At 40.8% G+C, this 22,986-nt stretch overlaps 1 protein-coding gene across 1 annotated transcript; it reads right to left on the bottom strand.

Annotated features, from left to right (window-relative positions):
* Nucleotides 1-144: 144 nt before the first annotated feature.
* On the bottom strand, nt 145-22,713 carry LOC143317608 (uncharacterized). Its single transcript, XM_076725700.1, has 19 exons — nt 22,526-22,713; nt 21,636-21,737; nt 21,020-21,223; nt 20,721-20,815; nt 20,420-20,629; nt 18,041-18,154; nt 17,736-17,879; nt 17,521-17,613; nt 16,627-16,839; nt 12,864-12,959; nt 11,184-11,265; nt 10,275-10,354; nt 7,577-8,055; nt 6,678-6,724; nt 5,116-5,243; nt 4,910-5,027; nt 3,177-3,361; nt 2,428-2,574; nt 145-1,756 (listed from the first exon to the last, which is right to left on the bottom strand). Exons 1-19 carry the CDS (start codon nt 22,617-22,619, stop codon nt 1,643-1,645), a joined length of 2,745 nt encoding a protein of 914 aa, XP_076581815.1. The 5' UTR covers nt 22,620-22,713; the 3' UTR covers nt 145-1,642.
* Between the last annotated feature and the right edge of the window lie 273 nt (nt 22,714-22,986).

Raw genomic sequence — 22,986 nt, forward strand, 5'->3', positions numbered from 1 at the left:
GGAGCAATGGCTCAAACTCTTACAGCTTTAAGATGCATAGAATATGTGACATGAGACAAACTGAACAGAAATAGATTGTCTGAAAATATGAAGTAGACTGTGTTTGATCACTCCAGCGAAGGAAAAACTGAGAAAGAACACAAATTTCCTTTCAAATAAAAAGTCAAATATTTAGCTCACAAAGCATGCTATGTGGCACCACACAATCAACCTTCAAATTCCTTCATCTGCAAGATGAGAGAGCAAACCCTCCACAGTGAAAGACCATAAAAACACTTCAAGCTGAGTGCTGAATCTGAGTTTCTGCTTTTCTCCCACAAAATACAATATCAAAGCACACATAATCTTGATAACAAGCAATAATAATATACTATGAATGCACGCAATTCACTGTATGTTCCAAATGGAGTGCAACATGTTGTGACTTCTGGTAGTGGAGTTAATCAACCTGCTTACAGCACACAGATTTGAATGTCTACAGTTTTTTAAAGTCCATTTCCACTAAAAAAGAGAAAAACAACAACAGAAAATTTTGGAATAATCAAAATAAAAATACTCATGGTGAGTCAAAATAATGAAATAAAAGTCACACTTTCAACTAAGTCAAAATAATGAGATACTTAGTAAAAATGATTAAATACCAAGTCAAATTGTGAACCCTTTTAAAGTCAACGTTGTGAGATATTGAGTCAAAATGATTAGTTCAAATTTTGACTTACAAAGCACTAATTTATGTGACACTCACATGCTGTTTCGTATTTTTGACTTTAGGAAAAACTTAGTCTAAAATTGCTTTCATTTTGAGATATTTCCTTAACATACTGACTTTGAGTATTGTATGTCTTAGTCATTCCAAACATTTCATCTATTTTTTTAAATTTTTTCTGGCAGGAAAGGGCAGCACATTTTCAAATACTCCTGCAACAATTTCAACCACCTTGCAGATTTCATTTTTCATGGGTACAACCATGCTTAAAGAAAAGCCAAAACTGCACCACAAGAATACATTTGTGCTATTCGGATTCATTCAGTCAGAGATATTTTGAGTGTTTGGGATGTTTTTGGGAGGATAAAGGAAGCAGAATAAATGAAATGATCAAACTTGAATCTTAATACAAAGCAATGTTAGCTCTCAAACACCAAAGTCAACAGTTTGCATCACATTTTCAGGTCAATCCAACTTGCTGAAAATGTGTTTTTGTTATGTATATATTCACTACAGATACTGTATCCCCTGTGGTGAATATACTGTATGTGTTACAGTAATCAAAGTTTAACATATGCTCTACAGGCACCCTGTGGGAAATGGCCTGTGAAGGTGATGCACGCTGTTGGCATATTTTCTAGCATGACTTTTCTTGGCACATCACTCGGCACAAGCGGCAGCAGTAATGATGTAGCAGCAGTGAGGCACAGCTCAGTGTGAGCTCCTATGATGATCATCACAGCAGAATGTAAAGTAGGCAGCACAGCTAACTTAGAACAGCATGTCTTCACTGCGATCGCCATCATCAGACCACAATCACATGGCATCAAAACAAATGTCCTCTTCTGTCCATGTTCCTCCCGGGTTGACCTTGTTGAGTAGTGTCATCCATTCTGCATCCCTCTGTTGAGCGGTGATGTGTCAGGTGATGTTTGCTTACTCATCATCCCATGATTGCTGTAGCAAGAAGTTAGCAGCCAGATTCTCATTCTTCTCGCAGGCGAAGTAAGCCTGGATGACTAAGCCCTCAGGGAAGCCCAGTGCTTTTAACTGGAACGCAACACATACGTTAGCATTAGACACACAGAGCACAGCTATGTCTGAGACAGTTACTGTTGAGGGCACACACTTACACATACGTGTGAACACATCACAACAGGATATGTGGATATATCATTTTTTAGCAGATTAACCCAGTGGTCAGCTAAGCTAAGTCACTTGTGTTGCTCTATGGACCTCTTGACTGAATCACTCCACACCATACAGTGGTGGAAACAGATATGCATAAATACTAACTTTCAGTATACAAACCTGTATAAAAAACTAAGTTACCAAGAACGTTGTGGCTTCTAGCCCTTTAAATCTCTAGTTTTTAGTTTTTTTGTTTTACATTATTATACAATGTCATTATGGATAAATAAGAAAACATAAGTCATGATTTTGGTGAGCCCTGACCAACAGTTTTATAACTTTATTTTGCAGTGAACGCTTCCTCGTTCTGTAGCAGCTTGTGGGAACAGGATACAATTTGAAGAGTTGAAACATTAAAAATGTGTGCTCTGAATGGTTTGGTGAACCCAACATTTTGTTGAAAAAGAAAATATACATTCTCTGATAGGTTTATGTACTTTGGCTGACGATATTTTGATCATAGTGTAAGTTGGGCAATTATCCAGGCAACAAGACAATTCAGTGGGACAGTACAGGCAGTGCGAACTGACCCTCTCAATGGCCTCTTTCTCCTGTGGGGTGACTTGGATGTAATTGGTGTGTGGAGACCCCTGGGCCTCGGCCCCCTCCCCTCCCGTGTCTCCACCTCGTGGCTCATTCAGCATTTGCACAAAACGCTCCTGGTGCTGCGTGATTTGCTGTAAGTAATACATACAAACAATATGAATACTTCCATGCAGCTAATATACAGGTACCCAAAAACAACAGAAGAAATGATTACAATTATAGGTCAACTACCCATTTAAACAGTATACAGCAGACATGGTAAACAAGACTTTGTCAAATGTGTTTGGTCAGACTTTTGTAGAACAACTTTACATAACAACTTTACTTAGTGGCTATGTATCTGCATTAAATAGATATATTATGTAGAATATCACTTTCTTATTGAGTATTGATGCTTTCATAACTACATTTTCCAGCAGATTCAAATTTCATCCACTTTCAGAGTGAAGGGTTACATTCAAATACAGTACATTTCTAATGCTCGACATTTGTGGACACATTGTGTTAAACCTTTTAAAATGTTTGTGTGGCACATGGGTTCCATATGCTATGTTTACTGTATCTCTCATTCAAGCAAGTGCAAGAGTTAACAAGAAAACACCAAAAAGTGATCAAAAATGCCCTTTCAGTCTTTTAATGTCTTTTTAAAAATGTTTCTTTTTTCCAAGAAACATACAAACTTTAAGTTGTGACATAAACCCGCTGTAGTATGGTGAGTGTGCTGGTGTGGTACCTGCAGCAGCTGCGGGTTGTCTCTGCCCAGCTGCTGCAGCAGAGCTGGTAGGAGAGCTGGGTTCTGCTGGATTATCTGCCTCATCTGCTGGAACTGAGGCTGGTTCCTCAGGAACTCCAGAGGGTTCCCTGTAGAGGGAGAACCTCCACCAGCAGAGGGAGGCTGGCTGTCTGACACTGGCCCTGCTGGGGAGGGGACAGGCTGATTACTGCTGTTGATGTTGTTTGGTGTGATAAAAGTACATTTTCAGGTAAACAGTTTATAGACAAAATAACCAGATGGTCTGTTTCCAGATAGTGAAATTTATGTATGACAAATCAAGGTACTTCATCAATTTGAAGCTAAAATCAAATAACAATCCAGTACTGGCAGAAAGCGATCCTGCTCACTAAGGTGCAACATCACCTCCAATGGGGAACTGCAGACCTCACTCGGCATTCCCCTCAAGGTCTAAGAGCCAATGGGCAGAGCCAACAGTCCCCGCAAGGAGCGTGCTTAACTTCCAATTACAAATTCTAATACATTCACTGAAAAAATAAATCTATACTGTGTTGTCTCCGTGTCTTTATTTCTTCCTCCTCTTCAAACATTTGTAAAAGATGTTTTACATTCACTACCTTCTTTTTGAGAAGTTAACAGCATCGTAACAGCAGTAACAAAAACAACGTTGCCAGTCTAATCTTTAATTGTTATTAAAAATTGGTCTTTCTGTGTGACTTCTGTTATTCAAAATAAAGACTATATCTTTCAACCATTACTGTATGTCCATTTTTGACCAACAGGAGTCATAGGTGTTGGTGTTTCCACCGCACCTGAAGAACCAACAGAGTTGTGTTGTTCTTTGCTGTTCAGTTGTTACCTGATGACAACTGAGTAAACTCCATCTAATGAAAGCTATGATATGTGGTTGAAAGCTCCGGGAAAAAGGTCGTAAAGGAGCCTTGGGTTAGGATTTCATCAGATTACATGTCTATCCCTCACTCTAAAAGTGACACGAGTTGCAAAGAGTGCTGTTCACGAAAAGTTTGGGACACTCTGTGAAACACAGATAAAACACAATGCGCTAATTTGCTCATCCTTTTTAACTTACACTCAACTGAAAACAGTACAAAGACAATAAATTCAATGCTTCACCTTTTCAACTTCATTGAGTCTTGTAAATAAATGTTTATCATGATAGTATCATGATTGCATCATGATTGGGTATGAAAAGGGCATTCTCGAAAGACTCAGTCGTTCAGAGGCGAGGATGGAATGAGGTTCACCACTTTGTGAACACAATTGTATAAAGAATATTCCTGTATGAGCTTAGGAACACTTTGTAAATTTGTTGTCGGTAAACATAGTTCATTTGCAAATGACTGTGTTCTGTTTTCATTTACATTTTAAAGAGTGTCCCAGCCTTTTTGAAATGAGGGTTATAGTAGTTGCAGCAGCCTGAGGCTTATGTTTGACCAGTGAGCCACATTCAGCACTGCAAACTCCACCCTGGCAACTCCTGGGCCATGTGCAAGTGCTTCGTCCAGAGCAGGGAATTTTTGGGGTCCACTGTGGCTGAGGAAATAAATTATAAATAATTACATTTAGCACCATAGTTCCTTTGGTGGATCTGGAGGTTCATAAGAAACGTTCCTGTGGTGGAAATGAGCAATAAAACAACCTCACAATGAGCCTAAGCAAGTATCGGACCTCACATATTAGCATAAATAAAAGCACTAAAGGTGTGCTCTTACTGTTTGAGGCTGCTGGGGGCTGCCGTGGTTGTTGTGTAGTAGGGGTAGAGGGGTTGGACGGAGCACTGTGTCTGACTGGCTCCTGAGGTGGAAGGTCACTGGCCTCTGCTGGAATACCCTGCAGTATATAAATATTTACAACACTCTCTAGAACACAGTGGCAGACAAGGCTTGGAATTAAGCATGCAGGCAGGTTAAATCCTCACCATGAGCAGATATTCCACTGCTCGGTCTGGGTTGTTGTAACTGGCTCTGAGTGCTGCGACTACCTGCTCCCGCTCATAACCCATAGACATAATCTCTGACACCAGGTTCTCGTAAGCTGGACCCGTCACTGTGGAAACAACAGGAGAGAGAGAGGAGGTTGATGTCTTAGACATGCTACATATTACTTTCAGAATAAGTTTGAGTAATTAGATCTGCCATCAATTGTATGCAAGTGATATTACATATGATTTCAATATAATAAATATGTACATGAATGAGTTGAGATATTTCCAGGGAACCATGCTGATGGAACATTCTGAGTAAAAGCACTGTCACAAAAAGCATAAAACAAAAACTGCTTTTTCTGATCTCAATTTGTTCTGAATTTCTGAATTTGTACCCGCTAGCAGTTCCTCTAATAATGGCTGTACAGACAACAATCACCTGGGTTATTCGGTACTTAAGAAAACATCTGAACAATATTAAGGATGTTTACGTGCACTTAAGTACCCAGACAAAGTTAGGAAAGTAATCAAAGATGGCAGTTATATGCACTGTAGTCACCTCATTACTCAGATTTCCCCTTTACCAACTTTGGAGCCATGGCTGACTGAGTTTAACTGAAGTAGTGAAAGAGGATGCTGCTTCCTGACTTTTTTGGTCTGTGTGGTTTTTGTTTGTTTGTTTTTTGCATGTGTGTGAACGTGCTAGTTTAAATTGTAGTCAGTAATGTGTCTGTCCTGCACATGCTCACATGTAAAACGCCAGTTTGTAACATGTATACGTGGGCAAGAATTCTGTGTTCTGCAACAGCAGTCTAACTGGGAAAATCAAGTTTCCTTAATCTCCTGCCCTGAAGCACATGTAAATGTACTGCATTATTTATATAATAACAAGTTCTAGGACATCTCCAATGTCCATTGAGGACATTTAAAGCCTCAGCATACTTCAAATGGACACATGGTGTAACAGCTTCTGAAACCCTCTGACTATGGAATCGGGTCCGCTGCATCTGACGATTAGACGAAAGCATCTTAGACCTTGAGGCCAATACGACCCAAGATCAACTGAGTGCAATACCATCAATGTCTTCTAAGAGGGACTGTCCGAATGTGCTCTATCATCCTCATTTGGACAATTCATAGTGTTGAATTGAGACTGATAGGACACAGAAAGGACAGAGTTGTTGGAGAGAGATCAGAGTCAGTGTGGTGTCGTGACGGGAAGTCTGTGATAACCTTCTCATCCAGTTTGGCCATACTTTATCGTTAGAGGTGATTAAACAACACCTCAAACAAACTATTTGATTTGAAGCATATTGAGGCCTTTATCTGCAAAGAGAGCTTCAATCACTTGAAAGTGTAAGTTGTGCTGATTCCAGCAGTGTGTGTGTCAATTCTGTGCCTTCTGGTATGACTGTTATCACACTGAGAACAAGGGGTGCAATTTTTGATGCAAAATCTATTTAACCAGGCTCTGGGGATTAAAGCAAAGTGCAATAACCAGTACAGTGGTATTTTTTTATGTATGACAGAGGGAGGAAAAATCACAGATATATTACCCAGTATTGACGCTGCTTCTTCAAGGAGACCCAGTTCATCAACGAGGCTTTGAGAGAAGTCAAAAAAGAAAACAGACCAAGTGAGCTGACATTCTAAACTGGTGCTGTTTTGAGATAAATGCCAATGTCAAAATGCTAACATTCTCATAGCAACAACGCTAACATACTGATGTTTAGCAGGTATAATGTTTACCATGTTCACCATCATAATATAGCATTTTAGCATAGTAGAAATAAACTGAAAGTACAGCTGAGGCTGATGGGATCATTAGCTTTGTAGGTCATAAAACAAAGTGTTGGACCAATTCAAATGCTGACCTCATGACAGAGCTTGAGTAGAAGTTAAGGGCTCAACAGAGTTATTACAATTAATTCTCAGTGGAATGCAGCATTAATATAGTTGTAATTCTTCAAAGACTTGTTGAAACATTTCAGTCTTGACCAAAGTGGTGGACCAGTTGGCAGACAGACCGACGCTGCCATCCCTCCGGCCATGCCTCCAGCATGGCTAAGAATGATATACTGACAAGTAACTCAGATTTCTTGCAGTAAGTGAACAGGGCCTTAGCAAAACTCTTATTGAAGCTGCATCTTGTTTACAGCGTTTTATAATGAAGGCACAGCAGCATTTTTAAATTACTGCTGAGCAACATGCTTTCTATTAAAGGCTCACAATAATCCTGATTCTTCGTAGGAGTAAACAGAAAGCAACAGCTGTGTTTTCATGTCTTAAGAACTTCTTCAGAAGAAATTAATCATCTCAACAGTATTCTCTATTATCACAACATCAGCTTACCTAACTGAACCACATTTTTTAACTCAGTTAGGACATTTTTACCAGGGTTCTTGGACAACCAGATGATGAATTAAACTCTCAGTGTACATAGGCTTTCTCCAACCTGGAAGCAGGGGACTGGACTGGCACAGCTGCAGCTGGTTGATTCTCAAGGTCTTCCCTTGGCTTCTCTTCTGTCTGGGCAGTAGAAGTGGGGCAGTGTTCAGGGGCTGCAGGGACTGAGGTCAGGGCTGTCCGAACAGCTTCAACAGCAGGAGCTGGAGCAGAGGCTAAAGCAGCGTCTAAACCTGAGGCTGGAGCTGGAGCTGGAGCTGGAGCTGGGTCTGGGCCTGGGTTTGAGTCCAGAGCTGCTGTTCCTTTGACAGACGCCGTTGTGGTGTTTTCTGGGACTGGGGGCGGGGATTCAGAGGGAGGCACTGACTGTGGGGCAGGTGTGGGTGCAGATACTGTATGTGTCGGTGTGAAGGGCACTTGTGTTGGACCAGAGGCCGGAGCTGGGCCTGAGTCTGAGGGTGGCTCTGGAGTTGCAGCTGGTTGGGGAGTTGACTGAGGTGCTGCTTGTGGAGGAGGGGCTGCTTTAGGCTAAAAAGACATTTGAAAATTGATCATTAGTTGTGTTGGTAGGATGACAAAACAGGAAGCAGCACTGTAATATTCATTTCACTCAACTAGACCAGGCTGTTTAGGTTCCACACTCCAAAGTTATATTTCCATATCATCCATTTCAAATTGGCAGGTAATATATTTGAGAGTTATGAGCAAAGTTAAGTATCTTGGGCATCTTATTACAGACCAGTTGAAGGGTGACCAAGACATTTACAGGCAATGGCGTGCTTTATATGCTCAAGCAAATAGTTTGCTTTGCAAGTTTGGTGCATGTACAGATAGAGTGAAGGTGGCTTTGTTCAGAGCACACTGCACTCCTCTCTATACTGCCCACTTGTGGTCTAATTACAGCAAAGCAAGCCTGCGTAAACTCCAGGTAGCTTACAATGATGCTTTGAGAATTCTGCTGAGAAGACCATGTTGGTGTAGCGCCAGCGAGATGTTTGTGGCTGCAGGTGTTAATACACTGCAAGCCACGTTGAGAAATTTTATGTAGAAATTTATATGTCAGCTGAACAACTCAGAGAATTGTATAATCATGGCATTGACAAGCATCAAATTAAGCACTACACGCTATCTCTCCAAGATATGGAAGCATTGGTATAGTAGTCTCCTCTGAGGTCATTGACTTTTTATTTGTTCTTAAGTGATCTGTACATTGCATTGTGAATATGTTGTGTATGGTTCTCTTATTGCGTTTTTTTATATCTTTTATATGTATTGTCTTGCTCTTATCTGGACCATTGAGTCTGTAATAAAGTTTATAATTATTATTATTATAAGTAGCATAACTCAACTAAAAGCTGATAATTAAAATGGACAAAATGTATCTTCCTTGTTAACCTGTCACCCCCCACCTCTCCATCTCATAGTCAGAGCGCAAGCATGGGTAGCGGGGTTGTTTAGTTGAATATGTTAGTCTAGTCTGATGGACTCATTGATCCTGTATCAGACTTAGGTTTGTGCAAGTTAGAATCTATGGCCAACCCTGACTCAGAAATATCAGTAACCTAACTGTGCTGTGTAAGAGAAATCCATGGCACTGTCCATGGTTCTGAAGCAGCAGATGGATTTCGGAATTACACATTCTCTCAGTCTTGTCCTTCTGTCAGTTGGATCTCTAATATTCTTTGAACTATATACTATAAATACTAAATTGTAGGTTATTTTTTATACAGAACCCTTGATACAGTTCAAGCTGTGCTGCTTTCCAAATGCCAAGGACAAAGGTCCATTAGGCCAGCTCTGACCACACACCAAAACAAAGACTGGTATCTACATTTAAGAAGATCAAAGCTCTCCTGGAGGAGACAGAAAATGGGGCTAAATTAACAAGTCATAGCAAATGGCTTGGTTTGACATTATATAGGACATCCCTGCATGAATAATTAATGTGGTTCTGCTGAACAATTCTGATTAATGCCCCAAAACTGAGCTAATTTTGCATTCACAATTCTGCATTATATTGCAGCCTATATACTCTAGAGAGTAGTGTCACCATCCTGATCAGGTCAAGTCACAAATTGACAAATCAGACTATGCTGACTGACCATGCAGTAGCATTTGTACTATTTCCATTCTACAACAGTTCAATTTTCTAACAAAGTAGTTTCAGGGAAACACTCTAATTATTTTCCAACATTTTTACTTTTCTTTCTTCTTTTCTTTGAGATACTGTCATAGAAACAACACGTCCTGCAAGTGTTTCAAATTAGAAGGCAACCAGGAAAGGGATTCTGCTGAAGGGCTTTCAGTGTAAAACATCTATTGGCCAAGTGTTGACTACCACTGACGTAAGCTTAACAGCAAGCACGAACATAAAAATACAAGCGAATGGAAATAAAATTCAAGAACAGAATAGTATTTGTGCATGTACGAATGGTGGAAGTAACTAAAATTAACTGATTAAAATGGAGGTGATGAACATGTATGTGAATTGGGAAAAAAAACAGAAATGACATATGGAGCAATAAAATAATATATAAGTAATTTCATAAATTTAAAGCCAATTTAATTAAAATAGTCATGATATGAGGAAAATAGAGCCGTTTTTCATTATTTTCCACATCTTACATTCATCATTCACAACACAAAATTACCATTTACCATTTAAGGAAAGTGGTCTCAAGTGTGGGAGTGACAAAAGTATGATACAACTCTATCTAAAAAAACAAATCATCTGAAGTGATACTAACCTTAGTAACCATGACCACCACAAAGTTTTTCTCATCGATTTTGTATTCTTTCAGCGGAGTGTCATCATTTAAGATTTTGCCTGTGATATTCAAGCACAAACAGCAAAGGAAAATGAGATTTATGATTATCATTTTGGAATAAAAGCTTGGACAGTCCACGACATGGGAAGATACAGAACACAATCAAACATAACAACAGACAGAACAGCAGCAGTTGACATATGGAAGGAACACACAGGATGAGAGATTATTATCCCACATGGCAACTTCTACTACTTTACTTTTTTTTACACACTTGTTTAGTTTGGCCTGTGAACATGTTATAGTGTATGGACTTTCATTTATGCGGACATAACTTGAACTATAAGTGGTGCATCGACTTTGGCAAGGGCTGTGTGGAATGGAATTTACTGTAACAGACAGTCACCTTGATAACAGACGTGACGCATACTGCTGTCCGCAGTGGGGGTGCACCACTGTAAGCAATAAGCAATGAAACACAAGGTGTTCTAAGATAAGAAAATAATTGATGAGGGAGCCACGAGTGGCAAAATGGAGTCCATCCTTTCCTACATGTGGACACCTGGGAGTCCATTTTGCTTCTTGGCCACTTATAAAAAGAAAAACAGCTGCAAAACTGTTTCAATAAACATCAATTTCTTGATTGTGTTTGCTGCCATTTTAATCCATGGTAAGGTTTGTTACCTGGTGTGAATTCCAAGTACTGTTGCTATGGTTGCAATTAAATTTATACCTCGAGCAATGATTATAAAAGGTGAGTTGATGGAAACACTGTAAGTTGAGTTGTCCCCATATATCATTTCGCAGGCAATTTAAGAAACCAGGCATATTCTGGGGTCTTGGTATGACTAAATAAGATATTTCAGTCAAAATCAGCCTCTGACTCACCTGCATAGATGAGTTTTTGTCCAGCAGCAGGAAATGCATCTTTTCCTCTGTCCTCCTCTATTTTCTCCTTCAGGGCTTTCACCTGACAAACATCGACAGATGCAACATTGATATTACTGAGAGAGTTAATGAAACTGAAACAACTCTAAATGTTGCACTGTGTCACTGAAGATTCCAGAGGATCAGCGTAAGGCCTCACAGCTGTTGGGGGACATGTCATACATGTTATCATCATGTGTTGTGGGGATGTGTTACTGCTCAAAGGCTGATGACCAAAACCTGTGTCAAGCCAGATCTGCAGTTTGTATGGCAGGGTTTCTGCCTCAAGCTGACTACGCCTGTCTGATGTTGACATTCTGTAAATGGAGAAATAACGAATGAATGCATTAATAGCACCGTTAGAATTGCTTAACCTGACATAAAGACTAATATAAACTCTCTTGGTAATTATAATGCCATATGCACTCTTCTTACTTTCTGTGTTGTGAAGACTGATTTTTGCACATCCATTTGTTATTAGCTGTCTGCCGCATTTAGACTAAGGCTTTTATCACTTTGTGTGCTTTTTGTCATTTGTTTGCATTGTTTCCTTTGTTGTTTGTAATTGAATATGAATGGCTGAAAACACACAACATTGTAAGCAAATTAATTGTGTGAACTTGTGTTTTAGATTAGGTTAGATCAGGTGAGATTCAAATTTATTATCACTGCATGGGGTAAGTAACAGTGCAGCAAAACACAGTTTACAACGTAGTAACCAGAGAGCGTAAAGGGATGAGTGTGATACTGTTCATATGTGGATGTTTGACCGGCAGTTTCTGGTCATGACCCTAGAGCTGCCAGCAAAACAACATTTTCAGATTTAATTGAATAGAAATGTAATCAGAATTACTTGCAGCAGTTTAATGCTAACGTACTCACTTTGGTGTGTCCTGCCAATGACTCACGTGACAACATTTCACAGGACACATTAGTTCAGTACACCAAACATAAACTTCTCCATGTTAACGTTACTCACTATTTGAGAAAATTCTAAAATACTTTTTTACTTTTCTAAAACAAATATTCTCTCGTTTTTTTAATCGATCTTCCCATTACAACATTAACAGATAGGAAGTTTAAAATATTGCACCGTCATTCATGGTGAGACACCAAAGCACGACCAAAACTATGAGCTTAAAGAATGTACACACAACATTTCCGGTGTGTGTTTTCAATATAAACCTTCAGATGTCGCTGAACGTCCAGACGAATCTCAAGAAGCAACGTCAAAACAGCCAGAGGAATACGGACTATATATAGTTATTGTATTATTTGGCAAATGGAAACATCACTTTGGTTACAAAGTTCTTTCCACAGGTGGTATTTGAAAAGCTTGTAATTGAATTTAAAATGTCAGGCTTTTACCTTGAAGGGAAACATGCCTAATTCCGGTCTTAGACGAGCTAACTCTAGCTACATTACCTCACATGAACTCTGTTACTGTTCGATCCTTCAGAATTGCTAACTTGTCTTGCCACATGTTTGTCATATAAACGGAACGTTACTTTTTCAATATGCAAAATAACTTACCTTTCTCGTTTATGTCCAACATTAACTAAGATTCCCATATGCTACAGTCCATATACCAGCCCTCCCGGCCTGACCGTGTTTACTTTAGCCTCGTTAACTTCTACTCACCGTCAATTCTGGGTCTATTGCTATCTTAAACGTCTGCTGTTGGAGGGTCTTCAGTGTTATCGTCAGCATCTTTCGACGCGGTGTCAGAGGCAGGTGTGGTCAAAAATCAGTGTATTCGCGGCAATTTCTTGACCGAAGCCGCTCTTTTTCGCACTGTATCTACTTATCTGGATCTAAATGTATGTGTGACTCAGCTGTCTCAGTGCCACGGAGCGCGCTGGGCAGGGACGCCATCTACTGCTGGTGGAGAGGCACGACATGCTGCTGCCTTCACGTGCTGTCGGAAATAACACAACTTCGAGACCGCAAATACCGTTGCCAATTAAGCGACGTAATCATCGTTTAATAGCCTAAATTAGGACCAGTCTTGAGAAAAGCTAAAATGCCATATACAACATTAAGAAATGAAACAATAATCTGAGAGGTAACAATCACTCATCTGTTGAAGTGGTCACTGCCATTACCTGTAGAAGTATTCAACCGGCAACAAGGGGGTCAAAAGTAGACAACAATTAAGGGATCACAACCCCTGTCTATGGAAGGGGTTCTCCAGCAATTGTGCTGAACTTGTTTCTAGTTGGGGGACTCACCATAGATAGATTTTTCTGAAACAGGTAAAAATTGAAGCAGAAGAGGTATCTGTAGTCAGGAATATTGTGACTTTTAGTCCCCTGTGTGGGTGAAGTTCCACAAGATTCTTTTTTTAATGATTCACTATTTTATTGATTTTATCTGAGCAAATGTACAGATCATCCTAATCAGCAAACCACGTGACATATTTGAAAAAAACAAAAAAACACAGGTTTTTACATTTTTCATAATGCATCCAATAATTTCTTTTCATCAGGTGGCTTCACCATGACCTCATTAGTATTATTTATATCAGATTTTTCAAAGCTTCTCTGGAGCCAGAGAATATTATACAGATTCTGTATTTTTAGAAGCTGACTCAATTAAATAGTGATGAAGGTGCTGATACACAGTATTGAAGATGTGAACATGTCTTAAGGTATTGTAGATTTCTGACAGTCCTGGCCCATGTTGGTTGTAGCACGTTCTCACTCAGCAGATGTTTCAGTTGAAAGTGAAGCTTGGCCTTTAAATGACTGCACTGGCTTTGGATGATGGCATCATCATACACACGTACTAAGAGGCACTGGAAGAAAGCACAGCATAAGCTTAAAATAGTGCCTAAAGGCTTCTTCTTTCTACAACTGCACGTGAATGTATGAAGTCTAACAAAGGACATCAGTTTCTCATCGACATATGTCTTATTCAAACTCAAACTTTCAAACTTTATTTATTTATATGGCACTTTTCATACTTAAAAAGCAACACAAAGTGCCTCACAGAGGCTAAAAACAACAGAGAGGAAAACCCAGCCCTCCCGCCCCCATAACTACATACAGAAACACACACACAGACACACACGCACACGCACACGCACCCATACGGATAAGATAAGTAGTAAGCCACCTTTGGGGGCCATCCACACTGAGAGGGCCCCCGGCTCATGACCGGGGGGCGCCGCCCGAGACCACCCCGACCCAGGCAGACAGAAGGCCCCACACCAAGGTGCAGAGTCCTCCAGCCATCCAGGCCAGAGCCGTCCCCTCAGCAGCGCCCCCATCAGTAGGCCAGAAGCAGTTCCCAGTGAGGGGGGCCCCCCATGAGGAAACGCTTGACCTAAAAACCAAGGACCCCCATGAGGAGACACTGGAGCTAAAAACCAAGGGACTAAGACATAAACATAAAATTAAATAAAATGAGTAAATGAAATAAATAGCAATTAAACATGTCGTTAAAACATGCAACTAATATGACAAAGATAGACATGCTAAGAAGCGTGATTAAAGGAATAAGGTAAATCAAACAAATCAATTGAAAGCCTGATTAAAAAGGTGGGTCTTCAGCCTCTTTTTAAAAACATCAACAGTCTCTGCGGCACTGAGGCTCTCCGGCAGGCTGTTCCACAATCGGGGTCCATAATAACTAAAGGCCGCCTCCCCGTGTGTTTTAGTTCTTACTTTTGGTATGGTTAAGAGGCCAGTACCGGAGGACCTCAGGGTCCGCGAGGGTTGGTAGGGTAACAGTAGGTCAGATAAATAAGAAGGCGCAAGACCATTAAGACATTTAAAAACTAATAAAAGAACCTTAAAATCTATTTATTTTCATACCATATCACATGCAGGTATTCTTTATGCTGTGGTTCTGATGCCGAAACAACTTGAAGAACCAGAATAATAAATTTAGGCTGGATATGTAACTTTGGTCACACTCCAAAGGCTTGATGATTTACTTTCATTGTACCACAAATTTAGAAAATACTGCTAAAAATCTAACCTGACCAAAATGTGCAAAAACAATCAAGTATGGAAAAGTGTCAAACTATTTAATCAAGAAGTCTTTCATCTTTAATTCCACTGAACCAAGTTCTTTTTTAGCACAGGTGCATTATGCCTTTTGTCATATTTGGTTAAATCAAAAAACATGACATTTTAGTCAGTGGATGGCCAGAGAGAAGGATCAGGGAGGACATTCACATCCAATGCTGGAGGCCATCTCTCAACAGAGATAGTTACCAGAGGGTTACAGTCTTCCCCCCCACAAATCTGCCTACCTATCATAATAATATGTATTCTGATATAAATGACGTCCCATACTTAGATTACATGAGGACATCTGAGCCAACTTGAATTTGCTGATGAAGCCATGGGACGTTGTCAAAAGCCTGGAAGAAGCCAGTGATGAGACCTTGAGTTGAGACTATTTTGTAAAACAGTGTTCCAGGGTTCAAACCTTTTACAGTACATTCTATTAAGTATATAGTATAGTAGTAAGTAAGTAGGTTTATTCTATAAAACCAGGTAATGAAAAAATATTGTTACAGATGCTGAAAATGTTAAAATGCCCCCCTCCCCCGCCCCCACCCCAGCAGAAATATAGGAAGACACCAAATGTTAGTTTAGACCACCATTCTATTACCCAATAAATACCTCTTTCCCACCACACGGAAATAAGACTGACAATGTTTACACGCCCTGTTGAAAACAGGTGTCAGTTTGTTGAGAGAAGCTTTAATTTATTCACTGAAACTGAAAAACAGTGTACACCCATGGGACAGTCACTCATTCGATGAGAAAAAGAAGATTGTAAAAATCAGTTTGTCTTTGTTTTTCACTCTTTAACACACAAACAGAGTTGGAGGAAGGATGTATGTCCAAAATCAGAGCTTTAGGAACTGACATGTTTTTATGGAACAAATGTTATGACTTAATAAATTATGAAGGGGGTCAATTAAAAAAAAACAAACAAACAGTACTACATCACACAGGGTAAATTAAAGTGCATGAACCAGATACCACAGACCCTCGATCTACTGGACATCCCGACAAAGAGGATAAAAAAAGAATGAACTGGCTCTGTGAGAACCTGCAGGATGCACACACACCATGGGGCAGACCACATTCAGTAGATCACATTAAATGAGTAACTTCTCAACTAAAGCAGACACACACACAAAGACAAACAAAAACAGCATGTAAAGCCTTCTCTCATCTCTAACTTGAAAGAAAGAAAAATGAGAGACTCAATAAAAAAATAAATCTGACCTGACCCCACCTTCCACCCTTCCCCCACCCCTACACCTGAATAAAAGACTGCTGTAAGAAAGGCCAGAGTCCATTGGGCTTTCATTGATTTTTGTCATTTGTTTGAACCTGTAGAGAGAAGCACACAGCAGCCAACCGGGTCATTTCCTCTACAACTCGTCCTTCTGGTTTGCGTCGCCATCCTCTTCTTCATCCTTGTCTGTGTCCTCGTCATTCTCGCCTTCTTCCTCTGGCTCCTCATCCTCTTCATCACCATCTTCCTCCTCCTCCTCACCTTCAGTGTCTTTCTTACTCTTCTCCTCCTCCTGCTCCTTCAGTTTCCTCTCCACATCCTCCTGCTCCTCCTTCATCTTCTTCTCTGGTTCCTGGTACACAAAATAAATCAAGTTGTGGTGGTGAAGTTGACAATGCTGAATATTGTTCTTGGGAGTTAAATTGTGGGAAGATGATGTAGAAACTGCAAATTGAAACCAGTTTGGCAGCAACAGATTTTTAAATTTTGTCTGTGAGACCAAAAGGAAGGACACTTCAGCATGAGTAGATGACACGTGTCTTTGACAAATCATCATCTCAGCTGCCAGTTTGTGAAGTACACCTTGCTTAGCCCGGTCTCTGAAACCACAGCACATTTTCAAGTGAAAATGAAAGCAGTTGTAAGTCTGCCCGTCCTCTGCATAGCTGTTTGAGATGCATGCTGGGACACTTGTCTACCCCAAGTAGTAGAGAAACAATGACCTGTTTCCCAGCTGTCATCCCACTGCTCATGTTCACTGAACTACAACTGTACACAACCAAGCACAAAGCAGTGCTACTGGGAATCAAAGCCTTCCTCTTTGTAATACGTAACTATGGGTTACCTTTCTTCACTTTGGACTGAAACCACTGGGTACTTGATGATGATTTTTGACGTTTAAAAATCTAAACACATGAGCTGATTAATAAAACTTCATTCAATGGATGAACTGGCCATGACAATATTGTTCTGTTTAGTCTTGAATTCACAGTACAGTATGTTGTAGTCTCTACATTCAGTATTCACGTCCTACCTTAGTAGCCCCCCAGGTTTCCTTCCCAAACTCCTCTGCCTCTTTGACATCATCAGTGATCAGGAAGTTGTCAAAGATGGTGCCGGATTTAACCTAAACAAAGACACCAAGCACATTGTTGTTATTTACATAACGAATCATCCAGCTCTGCAGGCATCCTTAGGCCCAGTAATTCTTGTTGTTAGAGCTCTCAGTGGGTGAGCAGTGATTTTTACCTGCCACAGATCCAGGCCCAGCACTCCAACCTTATCAAACTTGTACATTGTGGCATCATGAGTGTACTCTGGGTTGTCGATCTCAGGGTGGACCCAGGACCCCTTGTAGTCAGGGTTGTCAATCTGCTTGGGTTTCCACTCACCCTGCAAACACAACACAAGAGGGGTTAGGACTAGTGATACTGCTTTTACTGCCTTAAAAATACCTTAATTTCTTGTCTTGTACAGGTAAAAGATTTCACATGGTGATCAATCATCTCGTCTGGAAAAGCTCCAGCCCATGTCCTCGGCTGTTGAAGCCTTACCTTATACTCTGGGTTGGTGATCATAGGAGGTTCCCACTCTCCATCCATGTCCTCATCCCAGTCGTCAGGCTTCTTGGCATCAGGGTCAGGGATGGTCTCTGACTTGTCCCAGTCCTGGAAGACACCGGAATTGGAGTCACCACATAAATTGTAATTGCAAGTGCAACACCAGGTGTGATTTTGAGGCTAACTACTTCTGCATAGCTTCTATTTTATTCTATTCTTATTTTATACACCTTTAAGCCAATCAGCCAATCATGTGAGTGCTGATCATGGTTGCTGTATGTGGAGTTGGTGAAGAAGTATTCATGCAGTTTTTCCCCAAACATGACGTCTGTCCCTTCAAGGACACAGTACCCACCAAAACTGAATGCAAACTATGTTCATAAATTACCACTAATCCAGATGTTATGGTCAGGTGACCTCTCCAGTATGAAATCTGATACAGCAACTCAGTTTTGCAAGTGTTCCTCAGATGGGCGAGTCTATTAGTATCTATAATGTGACATTTCGAGCACAACACTTCCTGCTGTCTAAAAAAGAGCTGTCTGCTCAGAAACATCAGTCTTAATACGCTGTTATGTCTTGTGAGTAATGGTTCTTATGCAGACTTTAGTAATATACTGCATTTTCTGTCCAGCATTTGGTTTATATGTTAATTACCTTTCACAAAGTGCCAATGAAAAATGTTGGCTGAGTCTGAAAAGAAAACCAGGGGCCTATTTGCAGAATCTGGATTACTGAGTTGCCTGGGCCCCGTTCTTCACACATGCATAACAAAATTATCCAGATTAGGAGGTTGGTGATTTGACATGAGTCTGGATCAAAATTCATCTGGAACTGTTGTCAGAGCAACAAATCCTGAAGACAAAACCTGCAAACTTGCAGCTGACAGTTAGCTGGATCATGGCCAAGATGTTTTAGGGTGAACCTGACAACATATTGTTGTGATTTGTTAGTATAATTATCCCAATTACATTTTGATAATGAGGAGTAACCCATACTTATTGTAGGAGCCATTATTTGTCTGCTTATTTCAGTCTGTTTGTTTATTTTTCAAGTTGTCACTGGGTGACAGTACAGATTAGGTTGGTGGTTTGGGTCCGCGTCACGATGGGTGCAATTAGTATTTAGGCCCAGGTATACTGGACGGCCAATCAATGCGTGGGTGACGGGGAGACCGCACGGTTTTTACCGCTCCCTAAGACACTGTTTTATACTAGCCAGATCACTCCGTAACCTTTTTGCCATGTAAACCAGCTTCGAATGAGGTGGAATAAATGGGAACCTCACCCGATCGTGGAAGTCGCTGTGGACATTCATTCATTCCTTAATTCATTCATTCATTCATCCATCCATTCAGCTAAGCGTGTTAAAAACAAGTCCCATCCTGCACCCACCCGAGTGGCTAATTGGTCGCCAGGATAGTCACTATACTTATGATACATGTAATATACAACAACATAAAAGTGTGTACACTAAAATCAAACAAAACAAAATGTAGCTTAAGATACTGTTAGCAAGAATACTGACTGTCAAACGACAGATGGAGCCAGAGCATATGGGATTTCATTCTTACACATCCATTGGGGAGAACCTCACTGATCAAGCATCACTCGACATCTGACCATGTTTGATGGTTATATCTTGTGTTTAACAATGACCAAAACACAGGGACAGTGGAAATATAATGGATCACAACATAGAACAAAATGGCACCAGTAACAATGTAGATCACACATAAAACGAGACACAAGTCCATAAATCTACTGCCCTGGTGCATGCTGGGAGGATTACCAACACACTAACCTCATGAAACTATCATCACTTCATAAGTACTTTGACTGCCACTCAAATGAACACTTGGTCGGATGATTATTTAAAAATACAAGTGCATAGTTATTCAACATAACTTGACTCCATATGAACAAATCAATCCCTGAACTGTGTCCAAAACCAAATAAACAGAACGAGGTTTAACAGGACTGTTTTAGCCTGATAACAGCATGTAAGTCTAGATTAGAAAACTATGTTTGGGATTTTAGGGAGTTCCATGTTTTTTTCTTAGATAAGATAACCAAACATGTTGGTAAACCTACATCTTGGAACTGGTCCAGAGTATTGTAGCACACATTCAGTCAGGTGATGTTATCTCAGCAGCGTTAACACCAAAGGTACAATGGAGACCGTGAAGGCTACTTGATATTCCAAAACTGTTACACCCTGTTTTTCCAAGACAGGTGTTTCATCAAGTGTCTGAGAGTATTGGTGGGGCAGTAAGAATGTTTCAAGAGTTCCAAGAGTTTCATACATTATATACTGTAAGTACAATGAAAATGAAAACCCACGGCTGATGTGTGAAGTGAACTGGTTTCCTACCTCAGGCTTAGTGTCTTTGGGATCGTCGATCTTGGCTCTGTCGTCCCAGTCGCTTGGTTTCTTGGCCTCTGGGTCCTTGATCTTCTTCGGGGGCAGCATATCCCAGTCATCTTCTAGGGAGCCAGACTCCACCTTCTCATTGTTGATCCTCACCTCGTATGTCTGGTCTGGATTCAGAATCAGCGTGTACATGTTGGTCAGCTCGTCATCCTGGAGGGAGGGGAAAGAGGATATTTAGAGTAAGCAAGGATCTTCAAATTCATCTTCAAAAATGATTGGACAGGCTTCATGCAGTCGCTACCTTGCATTTGATGTCTTTCTTGATGAGGTGGTTCTGGCCCTTGTAGTTGAGGATCACGTGAACTTTCTTTGTGCTGTATCCACAGATGTCAGGCCCTGGAGACACATGTCAAATTAAGCTGTTTTATTTCATCTAGCAAAAATTACAGAGGAATCTCAGAAATGACCACATTTGAAACAGCTGAATGTAAAAAGGACTTGTCAGGAAAACGTATGGAGCATCCTTCCAGTTTCTCTCTCCTCATACATTTGTCTTCTGTGGTCAGGCCTCAGCGCCTCTACAAGACAAACATGACTCACCAAACATGATGTAATATTGTGAGTCTCCGTGCATGTTGCTCTGGTCGAGGTCAGAGGGGAAGATCTTGACGTAGCCGCCTCCGCAGTCAATCTTCTGTTCGTGCTTGACAGTGAACTGGATGACCAGGGGCTTCCCCTCATTGCTAAAGGGCTCAAAGCGGGCTGACAAGGCATAAAAGCGGGCATCCTGGCTGGTCTGGATACCTGGTATATGTGCAGATGAGCAGAAAATGTGGAATCTTGAGATTGTGTCCAGAAGAGGGGCTTATGTCAAAAATTCAATTCAAGCTTCATGTTCAATATTCTTAAATTAATGTGTGTTTAATCAAATGACCACAGAGTGAACCTGGGGCCAGTGTGCCCAGTGAATTAAGAGTTGGGGGTGTTAATGGGAATCCAGTGACAATTTTCTGCTCTGGCAGTTTATTGCAGCACATACCGGACAGACCAGTCTGTTGTCTATGCAGCGGCTGTACTGAGAGCAGATCACACACACAACCTAACCTTTTACCTACAGGACATTTGCATCCGTAAGTATCTGGGATATGCAAAGACACCGATTTCAGACACATCCATTTGCATCAATTATCTCTGTGACAGAATATATAAGAAATACCTTTATCAGCCTCAGCGTCCCCGTAGAACTTCCCAGCGCTGACTTTCCACTGGCCGTAGTCTGACTTGTGCTGTGACTCGACCCACCGGCTCTTCCATCCCTCTGAAACACAGCAGACCCACTCAGCTGGTTACTGACTCCCTGCCTTTCCTTTCCTGTTAGTTCATATATTACCAAACTACATTATACACTTATTACTCTGTTTATCCAGACATATACTTCAACTTGCTGCACTGCTTTTACTGACTAATGGGCTTCATGATAAGAGCAGAACGTCTGAGACACTCTAAAGGGTTTGGATGAGGAGAAATGTCTCATTTGACCCAGATGATTTACCAGTAATACTGCTTTTACTTGACATTGTAATAACTGGCATTACTCACATTACTCAACAGTTGACAGGCCTACGGGCTTTCTGAGTTCCGCTTTTATTCTAGCTGTTCGTACTCGGATGACAGCCAGTGAACGTTAGCAGCTCTGCAGGTCTCAATGTTGCTCAGCGCAATATCAAAAGTGAAAGAATACTTGGACTCATACCAGGTTGTACACTAACGAATTGTTTGTATTCCTAATGCTTGGCTAAATTCAGACAACTACATTAAAAAAAATAACTCAGAACATTTAAGATACTTAACTGGTATATTACGGTAGGCTTGATTAGCTGTTATTTAGTAAATATCTCTCATTTGACGAAACGACATAATGTGGCCTAGTCTATTAAACTGGGTTAAATGAATGCAGCAAGGTTATTTTAAAGAACATATTTTCTTTAAAAAGTCAGATATTGAAGAGAAACTCTTAAAGGATTCTGATGAAGCCTGCCACTCTGACCACACAATCATTCATACACAGGACAAGAAGACAAGGACTGGACTGGAACGTTACTGTACCTCCATCCAGAAACTGTTCCTTGAAGTAGACAGTGGCGTCGACAGTGACAGCCATCGATGCTAAAACTGCAAGAACCGCCGCTGGAAGCTTCATGTTGGCCGCTTCTGTCCGGTGCCAGAGAAGTAACAAGAAAAGAGCTGGAAGAAACGCAACCTGTGAATTTCAACAGCGACGAGCTGTGCACAGATGGCCGCGGCTCATTGGACGAGCGTCTCGCCAATGAAATGAGACCACGAGTTACTCTTCGGAAACGCTCGGGTGCTGGGTGCATCGGACGAAGATCGGAGAAGGGCGGAGGCGAGAAAGCGGTCTGTCAAAGCTTGGTACTTCACCCGGATACGTGATTCTGCAGGATGTAGGAGTGAACGCTTGAGTCAACAACAGTGTGGAAAGTGGAGTGTGTTTACACTGATGTTAATGTAGGCTGCCTCATACGAAAACCTGCGTACACCTCTGTAAG

This window comes from Chaetodon auriga, chromosome 3, assembly GCF_051107435.1.
Source record: "Chaetodon auriga isolate fChaAug3 chromosome 3, fChaAug3.hap1, whole genome shotgun sequence".
Classification (NCBI taxonomy): Eukaryota; Metazoa; Chordata; class Actinopteri; order Chaetodontiformes; family Chaetodontidae; genus Chaetodon; species Chaetodon auriga.

Bases quoted from the DNA above. Each gene is read 5' to 3' on its own strand.
- LOC143317608 (XM_076725700.1), bottom strand. From the start codon at position 22,619: ATGAAGCTTCCAGCGGCGGTTCTTGCAGTTTTAGCATCGATGGCTGTC. The intron at 17,614-17,735 runs GTAAAAATCACT...GTCTTTGTTTAG, and splicing joins TGGGCCTGGATCTGTGGCAG to GTTAAATCCGGCACCATCTT. The intron at 3,362-4,909 runs GTAAGAGCACAC...TCCCCTCCCCAG, and splicing joins GCCCCCAGCAGCCTCAAACA to CAGGGCCAGTGTCAGACAGC.